General features: G+C 37.2%; 1 protein-coding gene across 1 annotated transcript in view; it reads left to right on the forward strand.

Annotated features, from left to right (window-relative positions):
* LOC108575442 (serine/threonine-protein kinase par-1-like) overlaps positions 1 to 13318 on the forward strand; it is a 15009-nt gene extending 1691 nt beyond the window's left edge. The window contains exons 2-7 of the mRNA XM_017938232.1: positions 1652 to 1742; positions 8566 to 8769; positions 8855 to 8996; positions 9403 to 9602; positions 10102 to 10254; positions 11509 to 13318. Of these exons, the coding sequence (XP_017793721.1) occupies positions 1652 to 1742; positions 8566 to 8769; positions 8855 to 8996; positions 9403 to 9602; positions 10102 to 10254; positions 11509 to 12808 (2090 nt within the window). The 3' untranslated portion in view covers positions 12809 to 13318. The remainder of the gene's footprint in view (positions 1 to 1651; positions 1743 to 8565; positions 8770 to 8854; positions 8997 to 9402; positions 9603 to 10101; positions 10255 to 11508) is intronic.
* Positions 13319 to 16400: the final 3082 nt, after the last annotated feature.

The raw sequence follows: 16400 nt of genomic DNA on the forward strand, positions 1-16400 counted from the left end.
CCAGCTGTTCTCTTACGAAAAAGGGGTGAAACGAGGTCGCGGCCGGCGCGAAACCTATCGGTCTCGTCGTCGCTTCGCCAAGGGACACATGTGTCGATATTAAAATAGAAGGAATTTCGTTGCACAATACGTCGATACCTTCTTCCTTTCTTCTTTCAAACGTTAAAATTCATCCGGCGTTGCTCAATTGAAGTAAGAATAAATTGGACGAGAACAGTTCGCTCTGGTAAATTGACAAGTGGAGAAAAAGGAGAAGGGAGAGAAGGAAGGCTCGCCTGTTTTCTATTTCAATTCCGATGGCTTTTGCGTTGCAAAATTGTAAACATCCTGTACACGAGTGTGGATGGCAGATTGGATATTAAAGCCAGGCCACCGGGTCGAAATACAAAAATCGCTAAATTTACACACGAGACAATTCGATATATGCGCGAGTTGCTTCCTGAATGTCAGAGAATTCACGAGTTGGCGTGATTCCCTCTTAACCAGAGGGTATCGTCAAAAAATAGACGAATTAGCGTAGTCGTTTGATTTTCGAGCGAAGAACACCGGCTCTTTCGCGACGTGTCGCTTCGATGAATCGTTGAAGAACGCAGACGCGTCGTCACCGGAAACTGTTGGCCGCGTGTAACGGAACTCGAGTCGAGTTTCAGCAGAATCAGCTTCCGATTCCTTCGCGAGCGAAATTCCTCCTCGATGTTCACTTTGTCTCGAACTCTGTATACGGTTCATTTCGATAGAATTTTTTCTTGCGCCTTTTGGTTGAATTTAACGGGCAATTAATTTTCTGCTATTCGTAGGAAATGTTTATGTAGCTCTGAGTTTATCTGCTTTGTGTAAATTGGTACAATTGGCTGTTTAAACGGGGAATTAACTCTTCTTTTCTTAATTGAAAGAAATGAATAAACAGTGAGTTAGAGGAATTCTTTAGATACCACTTAAATGACGAAGTAACTTTTCTTTTCTTAATTAGAAAAATGGATAAATGGTGCATTAGAAAAATCTGTGATATACCATTTTCAACGAGGATTTATCTTTTCTTTTCTCGAATAGCGAATTAGAAAAACTCATTATATCCTATTTAAACGAGGAATGAACTTTTATTTTCTTAATTAGAAAAATTCATTGTATCCCATTTAAATAACGGACTGTCTTTTATTTTCTCGGTTTAAAAAGAGAAGAATAAATAGCGAATTAGAAAAATTCATTATATACCGTTTAAACGAGGAATGAACTTTTATTTTCTCAATTAGAAAAATGACTAAACAGTGAATTAGAAAAATCCACGATATACCATTTAAACAACGAATTATCTTATCTTTTCTCGGTTAAAAAAGAAAAGAAAGAATGAACAGCGGATTAAAAGAATCTATTTAAACAAGGAACGAACTTTTATTTTCTTTTGCTTAGGAAAATGAGTAAATACTGAATCAGCAAAATCCATATGATATCCCACTTAAATAACGAAAGAACTTTTATTTTCTTAATTAGAAAAATCACTAAACAGCGAATCAGAAAAATCCATTTCATTGGAATGAAAAATCGTTTAAACGAAGAGACGTGACTTTTCTCGATCGAAGAAATTAGTAAATACAGAAGGTAGGAAGAAGAAAAATATCCATTATATAATCTTGGATTTTCGCATATTTTGCAGAGATCGAACCGAGCTTTCCTTATCGAGATGTGACGGTACGTCGAGGCGTGGAATTCAAGGATAATTACGACATCCAGTCGGAGATCGGACGGTGAGTGATCACATCAATTTCCTTCGATCACACACACACGCACGCACACCACTTACGCATACTTGTGTATTTTTATTGTTGACAAACAAACGTATCGTGCCAAGGACATTTGATCGATCATCGCGAGTCTATTTCGTGTGACAATAGGAATTTGTTCGAATGATCGACAAAAGGTTTTCAACGATCGTTGGCTCGTTATCCGTGATGAATTTCGCATGATTCGTATCTACAGAGGAAATTTCGCGGCGTAACTTTCCGTCGGTTGACACCGCTAGGCGATACGAGAATTATCGCTGGACGACGTTTATGCATGTACGAGCTGGACCGTAGGAAATATCGCGGCTCGCCGCAAACACTAGCCATGCAGTTTCTGAATTTGACAGAATACGCGTGTTCCCATTGCGCAATCATTATACAAGCTGTTCAAAGTTATTCGAACGCGTTGCTTTGAGGAATTGCGAGGAGCTTCTACCTTGAAGGGATGAAAGACGTTCTTGCTGGACAAATTGAATTACTGTGTGATTTGTCGTTTCTGGAGTGATGTATCGTGGAAAGGAAGAGATCTGTTAAAAGTAATTCTCTTTTTAAGTTGAATTAATGTTATCTTGTTGAGAATTAAAAATTGAAATTGTTAGAAATTGACGTTGATCTGAATTTCTAATTTCCATTTCCGTGGCGTTTGATTTGAAAAATTTGAATTTCTAAGTTCCTGTTACAAATTAAGAATTGGAATACTTAGAAATCGACGCTGATCTGAATTTCTAATTTCCGTGGCGTTTGATTTGAAAAATTTGAATTTCTAATTTTTCTAATACAAATTAACAATTAGAATGATTAGAAATCGACACTGATCTGAATTTCTGATTTACATTTCCGTGGCTTTTGATTTGAAAAATTTGAATTTTTAATTTCTTATTAAAAATTTTAGATTATAGTTATTAGAAATTGACACTGATCTGAATTTCTAATTTCCATTTCCGTGGCTCTTGATTTCTAATTTCCATTCCCGTGGCTTTCGATTTGAAAAATTCCAATTTCTAATTTTCTATTAAAAATTAGAATTATTAGAAATTTTCTCTTTCAAATTCACACTGATCTGAATTTCCAATTTCCATTTGCACAGTTTCCGCTTTGAAAAATTACAATTACTAATTTCCTATTAAAAAATTACACCAATCTAAATTTCTAATTTCCATTTCTACAGCTTGTAATTCGCGAATTCCCATTTCCACGGGCATTACGATTCGACGAAGTCCAAATTTCTAATTTCCTACCAAAAATCACAAATTAGAATCGTCAGAAATTTTCTCCTCAGATTCACACCGATCCGAATTTCCAATTTCCATTAAGTAGTATATACTTGGAAGTAGTAAAAATGTCCGAGGAATATTTGAACAAGTTAACGAGCTGATTGGTTTCGAAAGGAGTAGCACAGAGAGGATACGGGTGATAAATCTTCGTACGACAAGAATCGGGGGAGGCCGCGAGAAGGAGGAAGGAAAAAGTTAGAAACCTTGACGTGTTTATTCCTTCCGGCGAACGTAGTATTCTTGTCTTGTATACATCGTAATCTTTCAGTTACTATGCGTGTCTGCCGTTATGAATGAGACACGAACTTGAATGATCTTTACATGCAAGGCTACCGCTTCCACGAGCCAGTAAACCCACGAAATAACTTGTTGGAATATGTTTCCGTCATCCGAGTTACGCGTTATTTCCAACATTGTGTCGAACGCTTCTACGCGAGAATACCGCGTCAAATATTAACAAAAACATCTGTCCTTTGTTACGTGAAAACTATTATTTTCAAGATGGAGTAATGGGTAGCGAGATTACATTTCGCGTTTCGAAGGGTAGATTTTTATTTTTACTCGGGATCGAATACCGAGACACAATGACGATCTTACATCGGTAGCCAGTGAACAAAGACATTGACGAATGGATCGGTGCCAAAGGTAAGATTTGAATGTCAATGACAAACTATTAGTGAACCATTAATTCTGAATGATCGCTGCTCTGATCGACGAATATCGAAAAGTACTCCGCGTGTAGTTTTACGTTTCAAATTATTTCGATCCTTTTTAACGATCTACGATTCTTTCGATGAAGAAAATATTCGATTTTTGTGTAATTGAACGTTATTTATTTCATCTACAGTGGTTAAATAATGAAATATATCGAAAAATACTCCTCGTGTAGTTTTACATTTGAAATTATTTCGATCCTTTTTAACGATCTACAATTTTTTTTTTAAGAAGAAAATATTCTATTTTTGCGTGAAATTTCACATTATTTACTTGAACTACGATGATTAAACGATTCTAATGAAACAGCTAGAAATCTGAATCACCACTTTACAAGCAAACATTTTCATTCATAATCATGCATATATTCGAATCCGAAGGCTCCAAGAAAAGCTTCACGATTTCAACAGGCGTTGACCATTTTGCAACAAATTCACTTCATTCACGGATCGTATGATGGATTCAACAGTTCTATCTCGAAATTTCAAGTAAAATCTCCCACCGTCTCGCGGGAATCATTGACCATTTCCTTCGACCAACAACAGGTTTCAACGGCGATAAATCATGTTTTCCAATTAACCGAAATCGCTTTCATCGTTGGCGAATCGCTCCGCTATCGAATTGGCCGCTTTCCATCCAACCGGGCTACGATATAACGTGAATCATTGCGCGGCTTCGTGAAAAATACCATCTGGATGGGGGCTCATCGAGAGCGCGATCGCGAAGTGGCCCGCGTGGTTTGATAAACGAACGCGCACCCAGAGTGTCGGCGTTGCACGAACTTCGAGGTGTAATCAAGGTCCTCGCGTGTCTATAAATAATGCGTTTTTCGCGGTGACTGACGTTCACGCGTCTCGCATCGAGTCGCCGGACGCCCAGCGTCGAGACGCTCTTGACACGCGGATTCGATCGAGCATCGACACGCATTCCTCTCTCTCTCTCTCCCTCTCTCTCTCTGAATCGCTCGAGTGCCTGCTTCCTATGATTGTAGATCATTTTTCCAACGAAATTTAGACGCTTGTGATAATCACGTCTTGAAGTGATTTATGAAATTGCTGTTTTAACATTTTTTAGTTTATTTCTCGTTTTAGCCTGAGTGATTTATGTTTTCTTGACATAGTTCTCGTAGTTTGTCAGCTTTTTTAAAAGGCGGAATTTTGTGGCGTGACAATGGTAGAGCGCGTGTCGCGAAAGACACTGATGAAAAGCTGAGAATCTTGTCATGATCCCTGATATGGCTATCCTTCTAATTATTAGTTGTTTATAAGTGTGAAATTTAGGTGGATTTGTGATCGAGGTTTCGAAAGTGTATTTAAAATAATGATAATAATAATTTGTTAAGAAAAGTAAAGAAATAAAACGGAAACTAAATGTCTATGTTAAGTATAAACGATGCTGTTTTCACGTTGAATTTTCCTCATACAATCTCTTTCCAAACTTTCGACTCAAGGTCTTCTCTCTTCCAAATCTTACCCCACACTGATTTTTATTCCACACTCTTGATTTTTTTAACATGCACCTTCTGCATTCTCTCCTGAATATCTGCACTCCCATCAAAAATTTCAGCGCTAATCATCGGTGCTTTGAAACTTCAATTTTTCAACAGTTCTTCACGTCAGTGCTCGGAAATTTTAATTTCGTTGACCAAAATTTCGACGCTAAACGACAGTGCTTTGAAAATATAATTTCTTAACTAAAATTTCAACGCTATTTATTCCCTTAAAACGTCAGTGCTCTGAAATTCGAATTCCTCGATCAAAATCTCAACGCTCTTCGTTCTCTAAAAGCGTCATTGCTCTGAAATTCTAATTTCTCCTTCAAAATTTCAACGCTATTTTTCTCTCTCAATAAGAATTCACGAACATCCAAAATTTCGATCGATCAAAATTTAACCTCTTCGTGGCGCTACGCGCGATTTTTCTTTCTTTTTTGGCAGATGTTTCGCTTTGATAATTCGCTATGCCGACCCTGTTGCCTATGGTATGCTCTACTAACTCACTGACTCACTAAATTGGCTTGGTGACAACCACGTTACACCATTGCTCTCTAGCAAGATCTCAGAGAGAGAGACAGGCACTTTGGCACTTCCTTCGACTTTTGTCTCTGCCCGACATTTTTTTATCGTCCACGAGGATTCCACTTTGATCAGAAGCCTGAAAGAGGCTCGCGACGGCGCTTCGTTCTTGCGAATCGCACAAAAATTTATTTCCTCGTGCCTGCATGCTTGAACAAAAAAAAAAAAAAAATGAAGAAAAACATAGTCGGGATCTTTTCCTCTATATTTATCGCGAAATCCTCTTGGCGAGATATGTACGTACGGCAAAATTTTCAAAGTGAAAAAGATTTCACGCTGTTGGACGATGTTTCGCTCCCTGTGCATAAGCACGTACCTTGGCACAACAAGACGCGATAAATTCGGGAACTGTGGCAGCTGCACACACGTGAAATTTATTCACATTAGATAGAACACGAAATTGGACGAAATACTGTGTACATTTTTATCTCGAGAAAATTCCCTACGTATTTCATGGTTTCGGTTTACCAATCGATTTCATAAAGTTCTCCAAACTTGCAGATTCTCGAGATCGAGACGCTCCTTACTTCTCTGTCAACAATGTAGATTCTAAAAAAAAGAAAAAAAAAATAGAAAAAAAATACAATGTATCGTTCGTACGTAAAGAAAAAATATATAAGGTTAAAGAAAGTCAAGGTTCGAGAATACGAATCTTGTTTTCGAAACGTTCGAAGGAATATTAAAATGGTGTCTTTGTTCCGTTTCACCAAGCATCCTATTGCTTCCAAGCTACCAAGATTTATAACGTTGACATTTACTAGCGTGAAACAATAAAAACAGCAAGATTGTTTTATTTCAACGTTTCAAGGTCGCTAATCAGGATTTTACCAGCGGTGAAATGTCGTTCGATCGTAAAAAGTTGAAATATATTATAGAATTGATATACATATAGGTTATGTATATATTTGGTAGGAAAAACGTTTGTTCTTTATTCGACGTATCAGCAATGGCTAATGCGTTCTTGTCTGTTGAACAATTTACTTTAAACGTGTTTATGCTTGGCGTAAAAGCAATCGGTGTACAAGTTTACATTCGGGTGAAATTTTTGGTCGGAAATAGCATACGATGCCTTGGTTGGATCAAACCAGAATTGTTACAATTTGCGGGACTAAATGGTTCAACAATAAAATTGATTAGTTGGGTCAAAATGGCTGATTGGCAAGCTCGCAAGAGTTCATTTCTTTCATTATTTTGTTGACCTGTCCAGTGAACACTTCAATTGCATATCTGTTAAAATTAGTATTCACAAATCGTTATTTAATTCCCCGAATGTTATTACTGTAAGTGAGCTGTTTTATTACTAAGGTCATACATCCCGGAATACAACTCTAGCAATATTTGATAGTTATAACCTTCGTTAAAAATCTGGCATAGGATTAAATGAAACATGGGCCAAATGACCAATGAATGAATATAAATTCAATGGAAAATAGCGTACCACCACACACCGACAGTCACTTTTTATAGCCGATAAAAGTCATCAAACAGCCACTATCTACTCTGTTTCTACTCATAGAATAATTTGGAAAAAATATCATTAGATTGCTTGAATTTTAACCTGTAAAATAAGCTTGTCAAAATGATTGAGAAATTTCGGAAACATGGGAAAAAAAAGTTAAAGTTTACCATGATACACGTCGTATGGCGTCGCGCAGGCATCTGTTCGCATGTTTATGGCGTCTGCGCGACGTAAATTTTATTTTTTTTTCGAACGCTCGAAATTATCATTTCGGTAAATTATCGACTGCTCATCTGTTTACCGACTGCTCGAGCGAGACTCGATCGTCACCTATTGTTCATAGAAAAGTAAGTGCGATAGCCTTATTCTACCGTGATTGGCTGACTATAAGGGAAGATCTGAGTAATTACGAGAGCCTTATTCAATCGCTACTGGTTTACTAACAGCGAGTTGTCGCAAGTTTTCTTACATCTCCTATTTACTCGACTATTTAGTGTCGTATAGGTTATAGGTTAAAAAGAATTATGGAGGCGCTGTTGGGTAATAGTAAATTTCTCCTAGAACGCTCCCAATAATGATAAAGCCTGGTTTTCACAGCTAAATAGGTCGCTAATTTTTTTAATTTCCCATCGGACGGCAGTTTATTGAAAACGAACTTTCTGGCGGGACGGCTGAGTGGAAGTAGGGGTCGTCACAGAAGAACGCTTTTGCAAGACATCTGTGGATTTCCACTGGAACTATTGTGCAAATTTCAACGTGAAAAGAGCGTGATAGGTGTTAATTTTTCGTATAGGAGTAAAGTTCATTCACTGGACAGGTCACCCTATGTATTATCGTTTGCAAGATTCTGCTTATTCTGCTGAATGTTTCATTAAATTCGAAGCAATAGAAGCTTCACTTTTGACGATTGTTTTCAAGTTATCAAAAAATACGTTTAACTCTTTGAGAACGATAAACTTATATGTATATGCGTTCATAAAACAATTTGAATGCAACCAGCAAGGCTTACATAGGTATGTTCAAGCAATAAAAGCAGTTGGCCTGACCATAAGCTCATGTATGCATAAAGATTTTAAAAAATCTCTGAGATACTACTAACATGTTCGAATTTAATTCTTTGTAAATCTTTTTAATTCATTGCAAAAAAAATATACAAAGAACATCTAACGAATGCTGCAAATCGATGAAACTGTTAAAACATTTCGAATAAGCCTTCGCGAATCTTGCGTGCACAGATGCGTGAAACGAGATCGTTCCTATTTGCAGAGGAAAATTTGGCACGGTTTATCGATGTAAGGAGAAAGCAAGCGGTTTGATGTTAGCGGCAAAGGTGGTGACCACCGCGAAAAAGGAGGACAGACGAGCTGTGGAACGAGAGGTTGAAATTATGAGAAGATTACAGCATCCACGACTTATTCAACTTTACGATGCCATTGACGCTGGCAAACTGATTTATGTTATATTGGAATTGTAAGTATCTAATACCATAAAAACACGTAGAATCGATCCAAAAAGGGAACTACGTCGACTATGGTTATTTTCGTGTCTGTTTAAGGATCGAAGGTGGCGAACTATTCGAGAGGGTGATAGACGACGACTTCGTGTTGACCGAACGCAGTTGTACCGTTTTCATGAGACAGATCTGCGAGGGTATAGAATTCATCCATCGACAGAACATTTTGCATCTCGATCTAAAGGTGATTTTTATTTTTTAGCAGCGATATGTTTGAATTTATATATCGATAGAGCGGATTTGTTATTCGACGACTAGATCGGAAATTAGAATAGAGGAATATAACTGGAACTCTTACAAGATGTTCGAGAATTAGATCGCGTTCTCTGTACTTACTTGTCTGTGAGCGATAGAAATAGTATCATAGTGTTACGAGCTTGAGAATATTATTATTCGGATGGAAAAGTGTTTGGAAATTTGTATCTATATATTTTGTAATATTATTTGTTAGCGTAATATGATAAGTAAAATATTTATTTAGAGTTGAATAGTTTTTATGTAAGATTGGAATTTTTTTTTTTGGAAGGATATTGGAGGATATTGGTATGTGTGGAATTGGTGAAATTGAATAGTATATTTTCTGTTTATAGCCTGAAAACATATTGTGTCTGACAAAGGAGGGTAATCGGATCAAAATCATAGATTTCGGTCTTGCGAGGGAGTACGATCCAAAGAAGAAGCTGCAAGTTCTATTTGGTACGCCGGAGTTCGTTGCACCGGAAGTCGTAAATTTCGATCAGATTGGTTATGGTACCGACATGTGGAGTATAGGCGTCATCTGTTACGTATTGTAAGTTGCCCTTCAATTCTGATCAACCTACCCTTGTTTTACGTTTTATATGAAACAGGAAAAACAACTTAAGGTATTTTCTATCTTTTGAATTTCAAATTTCAAAATTTTCAGATATTCAGAGTTTCGAATTTTCGAATATTTAAATTTTCTAATTTTTAAATATTTCAAATTTTCTAAATTTTTAAATATTCTAATATTCGAATTTTCAAAGTTAAAAATTTTCAAATATTGAAATTTTAATTTTCGAAGTTTCAAATTCTCAAATATTCAAATTTTCAAATATGGTAACTCAAATTTTCAATGTCCCAAATGCTCAAATTTTCAAATATTGAAATTCTCTAATTTCCAAAGTTTCAGATTCTCAAACTTTCAAATATTCAAAACTTCAAATTTCCAAATTTCAAATTATCAAGTTTTCAAATGTTTATCTATCCTCGAAAGTCAAAAAGATGATAATTTCCACCAAACGTTTCACGATTCTCCCATCAATTTCCAGATTATCCGGTTTGTCACCGTTCATGGGGGACACAGACATCGAGACAATGGCGAACGTGACGATCGCGAAGTACGATTTCGATCACGACGCGTTCGTCGATATCTCCGACGACGCGAAGGACTTTATCCGGTGTCTGCTGGTTAAAGATAAAGAGTACGTATTGCTTGTTATTTTTGTGAAAGATTACGCGATACAAAGGTGACGTGGATGACTCGAGCAGAAATATCCTCACCATGTCACTAATTACGTCCTGGCGATCGACACAAGTCGAACATGAAAACACCGAAGACACGTTTGCAATATTAATGAACGTAACAGCCCAGATAAAACGAAATCCAGGGAACGAACAACGTTCTGTCTTTAACCATATGTTCTTTGCCAAGAAAATTCCACGAAAATCATCGACGGACGCTCGACTAAATTTTCGTTTCGAATCGATTAGCTTATTTCATCTTCTCAGATTAAATGACCCGATGCTAGAAATTGTACAACCCTCTTGTTGAATAAGAGCGTGGCCAACGCGGCACAAACATTTCCAACCACGATATACATAATTCGTGTCATGTCGAGCAACGTGGGATTAAATGCGTGCAGAATCTCGGTATACGTTCTACCATTTGATAGAAACAGAAGCAGTAAAGACGGAAATTAACCGTGTAGTAATTTATATCACTATTTCACGTCATATTCGTGTCCCAAAATTCGTCCAATTAAACCAGATGAAGTTAATACGAAATACAAGTGAAATTAAACTCAAAATGTAAATTCGTACAATTAATTTCCAAAAAAAGAAATTTCTAATTATCTGGGCAATTACCATCACATTTTTCTACGTAACTCTTTCACGGTTACTCTTCGACTTTCTCTCTCTCCCTTTGTGTCTGATTAATCCTGAGCATGTTTTCTTCACTTTCGATACTCGTTGCTTTTCAAAGCGACATAATATTAAAAAAAGAAGACGAAAAGAAACATAATTCAAGTAACATAAAAATTCAAGCACAAGCGTTGAGAAACTTTGCACCCTTACTCTATAAGCCTCTAACAATAAGCATCTAAAAGTGCACATTCCAATGGAACGAATTAAAGAATCAGCAAATTACTCTGTCGTCGTATGTCGACCTACTGTCACTCAAAAGCAAACAAAAAAAAAGAAAACATTCGAAAGTGACCAAGGAAGCAACAACATCATTTCGTTTCAAAAAATAAAAAATCCCATTCGAGGAACCCATTCTGCACGTTTCCATCTCACCATCCGCATCACATACCATTCAAATTTCGCTCCCATCGCTGAAAGGAGAGAACAGACAGAAAACGAGAGAGAGAGAGAGAGAGAGAGAGAGAGAAAGAGAGACAAAAAACAAATTTCTGGCTGGGTCATCCTCACGAAGGAGCTGTCGAATCTTTCAGCAACCGGATGACCGCTGCAGAGTGCAGGGAGCATCGTTGGCTCAAAAGACCGAGCAAACCACCAATTCAGATCGAGCAAACAACTATGGAGATCCCCATAAGAAACTACGAGATTCGACGTGTACAGCCTAACCATCTAGACGAACTAGACATGGCCAAGGACAATCTGAGGCTATTCGTGGAACGTTGGAGGGAACATCCCGACAGTCCTTATTTAATAGATCTTCCGCAACTGGTTCTACCTCGACACAACTCCGTCGCCGAAACGTTCCGCGATCACGACGAATCGGTGTCGTTGAGATGCTACAGTCCATCGCCGTGTGCAAGTATCTGCAGTACACCGTCGGAAACAGCGAACAGTTCACCCCGAGAGAGTCACAGCTCGTTCCTAACGGTTCCTAGTTTCAGTTACGGCCTCGAGAGGAGAGCTTCCGAAGGTGTTGGCTCGGAGAAGCCGCGAAGCGATCCAGCCAGTCAGATAGTTTTGGCCGAGGAGATAATCAAATTGTCCGAGCATCTGAGATCCATCACTATGGGAACGTGCGCGAAGAGCAACGAAGAGGAAACATCGTCCGAGTCCAGCGAGCAGAGCAAGAAGACCAGAGAAACGACGGAGGAGAGAAGCAAGAGGAACGGAGTTCGAGGAGGGAAGAGCAACGGGCTGGTGGCTGAGAATACCGAGGGTAATGAGATCACGGAGAAACTGTCGAGTATAATGAGACACAGGAAACTGAATGGAACGACGTTTCATAGTAGTCGGAGCTTTGAGAAGTACCCAGAGGCGAACAGCGGAAATATGTTCGCTTCACTGAAGAAGACGGCGAAGACGAAGAAAGAGGAGGAGAAAACGTCGAAGGTGGAGACTAACAGTTCTTCGGAGGAGAAGAGTTTCACGGTGGAAGAAGGTTCGACGAGCGACAAAGGAGAGAGGATGTTGAGTAGGAACGAGGGTGAGATGGATTTGACGCCGCCTTGGAGGCGTCCAAGGGTAAAACAGTTTGGAGAGACTAGTAGGGATGTTCCTCGAATTTCTGGTCTTCGTAATTTGCACAAAAGCTTGAACCTCGACGAACCGACTAGCGCGAAGGATTTGTTGCTTCATTTGCTCGGTGAATGGGAGGAAGTGGCTACAAGGCCGAGTGGATTCGGCCGGAAGTCTGTGAGCGTCGACTGGTGCGGCGAGGATTCTGTCGCGAGGAAGACTATGAATTCTTTGGCCGAATATTTCCAATCGAGACAGCAGAAATCGTCGAATTCGAACAACGTTAATTCCACCGATTCGAGCTCGATACATCGTTGAGATGTATCTTCTTTTTGTTGTTTTTGGTTCAAAACGAAGGACTATGCGGATTTGTCTCTCGATTTTCTGAGACAGCGAACGCAATCTCGTTTCGCCATTGTAAAATTCTCAGGGCAATGGGATAAAACGGAGACAATGATGGATTTTTTCATATACATCATTTCTCTTTTCTTTTTTTCTTTACCTCCGGTCTGAATGTGTGGTGGTATTAAGAAGTTTCAGAGTGAGGATGTGACGTTCACGTTCGCGTTTATTTGAATTCATTTGTGTCGAATTCGGGTAAATCCGTGGGCTTTCTGGTGATTGTTTTCGATGTGAGATATTCCGGGACGAATTGGTTATTCAAATTTTTCGATAATTAATATGTGTATTTCATTGTTTATTCTCTGGAGCTCCTTTGAAGTTTGACGAGTTTTTCTTCGTCGTCGAAATTTTACGACGAAAATATGATTTTTTTAATGATAAATAAAACGAGGCATACAGAGTGTAAGATATTTTTATAGGCAACAAAGGGAGAAGTGTATCGAATGGTAATTGATGTTAGATAGTTCAACTGCGATGCATCGAAACTTGTTTCTATTTATTATGTATGATACACGTGCATACGTGCACGTACATATATATATTATTTATAGTATATACATATATATATATAGATTAGGTTATGTAACAATCACTCACGTGTGCAGAAAATTGTGACGAAATCGATCATCCTGTACACGTGTCTGTGCATATATTCTTGTTTCAATGTTTTATTTATACTCTATGTTTAATATAAAATAACCATGAAATCAAACTGTGTGGATACAATTCATTTGATATGCACCTGCAGTAGTTTAGTCGTAGTAGATTGCACAGTTCAATGTCTAACATGTTCTGTTTCATAAATATTCACTATTTGTGAATGAAATGCGCATAGCTAATAAACGTAGTTTCTCGTGCATGCACAAGATAATACTGTATTACGAGGAAAAAGATAATTTGAAGTGTCAGCATTAAAATCGAATTATTTTGCAACGTGGTTCAATAACAATTTCATCTTGATACGTTTAAAACAACGAAAGTCGGAAAAATATTTAAATTTTAATTAATAAATCCGTACTGGATGAGTACTTTAAAAGATAAACAATTATTCCTTTATTAATTTTGCAATTATTTTGAAGAAGTTCAAGGCACGCTTACATTGAAAATATTTCCATCGTCACGAACGTTCATCTTGATACTTGTAAAACCATGGAAGTCAAACAAATCTTTAAATCTCAAATTAGTATTGGATGACTTTTTGAAAAATAAATAATTATTTCTTTATTAATTTTGTAATTATTTTCAAAAAATTTCAAGACACGTTTGCGTTGAAAATATTTCCATTGTTACGAGTGCTTTCGTAATCGGAACGACAGATTCATCCGCTTCGTGCGACCGTAGCAAAATAAATGTTTCGCGTTAATGGACCACTTTGCGTTAAAAATCGATCTGCTTAAAAGTAACCAGAAATTTGATCCATTATTCTGCTCCAGGAAAAGACCATCCGCGGGTCAACTCTTAGAGCATCGTTGGCTGGAGGCAGCATTGGAGAACCCGATCTGTAAAATTAGGTTAAAGCGGTATGTCATCAAGAAGAGATGGATTAAAGCGGTTAATACTATACTGGCGTTGAAACGAATGGGTGCCCACTTAGAGATGGATTTCGTTGGATAGTTTATTTTTAGATAGCGAATTAATGCTTAGGCTAGACACGTTTGATCAAGTGTAAAAGTAAACGTTGCGATGATTTCTCTTTTCTTTTCTTTTTTTTTGGCCGAAGTATTTGTATTAAAGTAACCATGTAAAGTATTATTTTTCTCTTCTATTAAGTACGTAACGATTAAAAACATTCGCATGTTTAATGGATTGACGTGGAAGCTTGTGGCCATTTTCTAGAAGATCTAAATTTAGAGGTTAATTAACGGTTTCTTTTCATCTGTGAGTCTTGAAATGTTGACAGTATTATAGAAATGGTACAGATACAGTGAATGATAGAAATAATTCCACCTAACATGGACAAAGTATACCAAAGAATATTGTAAGGCTAGTTGTAACTGAATTGGTTATTCAAAAAGATACTAATATATACTTCGATTTACAATTTTTTGAATAATTTTCATTATTGTTTAACAGACTTAACTATTGATATCTCTTTTCTGTATACGAATGAAATAATGTATAAGGTATAGTATTCAAATAGTTTATTGTAGTTTAGTGGAATGCATAGTTAGAATTTTATTTCATCTCGAAATAGATAGAAGTTTAGATAAATCTAGTTTAAGGACGTAATTCATTAATCTAGATTTAAATGATTAATTGATAACAATTTTGTTTGTAACGTGAATTTTTATAGTTTCTAGTTTTCCATTTTATGCACATAAAACACTTTTGCACCATGGAATTTCGATTAATTGAATTTTTGCAACGTGAAACTTTTCCTTATTTAAAGATTATCGATAAAAATATTACAATCGTTAAAATTACATAATAAAGTATTATTGAACATTAAATTGCCCGTATAAAATGACTTTGCACGTAAATCTGACGTTAATTAATTGTAATGGATGTCAGCCAAATTGATTAATCGAGTTTCCAATGTAATCGACATGGGTAATTCTGTAAAACCATTGTCATTTTTATTTATACTCTCAATAACGATTACGAACGCAATAAACATTCTATTTTCTGTAACATTGTTGCGCCAAATTTGTCGAGACGCCGCGCCTCGTTTTTACACGCATGAACGATTACACGCGCGACACCGTAGATTTATTAGTCGCATTCCTCGTTTTGTGCACAGCTACGACGCATTCGTCTTTAGCCATTCGATGCGCCGTCGCGATTAATAAATACTAAAAAGGTCGACATTGACGCCACCGTGAATAAATACACGCGTTCGGGCACGAAATTCCTACGGACGCGTGTATTGTGGATTTACGAGGCTCCCGCGCGTTAGGAATTCGTATTATGTAAATACGCGCATGTAACGCACCAGTCGTGCCTTTAAATAAAGTCTTCTACAGTGTCGTGCACGACACCAAGCCGCACGATGTTGTATTATATTAATAGCTGTAGTTCCACCTGTTGTCTGACGTCTTCTGCTCTCAATTGCGGCTGTTGCTCTTCCCTAGTTGCATAGATAAGGGCATGGAATAAATTGACTAAGCTAGATATATATAGTGAAGATATGCCAATAGATTTTGTTGGAATAATTTTTGAATGTGAAAACATCATGTCACGATTTAAGGTTATGATATGTGAAGGAATTTAACGAATCTCTATAGCATTTACAGAAAGAAGAGAAATGACAAATAATTTACTGACATGATTTCGTGAAATTAAAGTAGAACTAGATTTCTACAATTACGTTTGGTAGTTTACGTAGTGTAGTAAATTTACCATTTATTATGTTTTATCTCTGAAAAATAAAATTGTGATCATAGGATCTTCTTGCTCTTTTCAAATGTATTTTCCAATAGTCCTGATAGATGGCAGCACTATGCAACGCGAAGTTGTTTTGTAATATTTTTAACTTCTGTCACGTAGTAAACGTTGGGCTAATGTTTAT

The sequence above is a fragment of the Habropoda laboriosa genome, unplaced genomic scaffold (assembly GCF_001263275.1).
Source record: "Habropoda laboriosa isolate 0110345459 unplaced genomic scaffold, ASM126327v1 scaffold318, whole genome shotgun sequence".
Taxonomy (NCBI): domain Eukaryota; kingdom Metazoa; phylum Arthropoda; class Insecta; order Hymenoptera; family Apidae; genus Habropoda; species Habropoda laboriosa.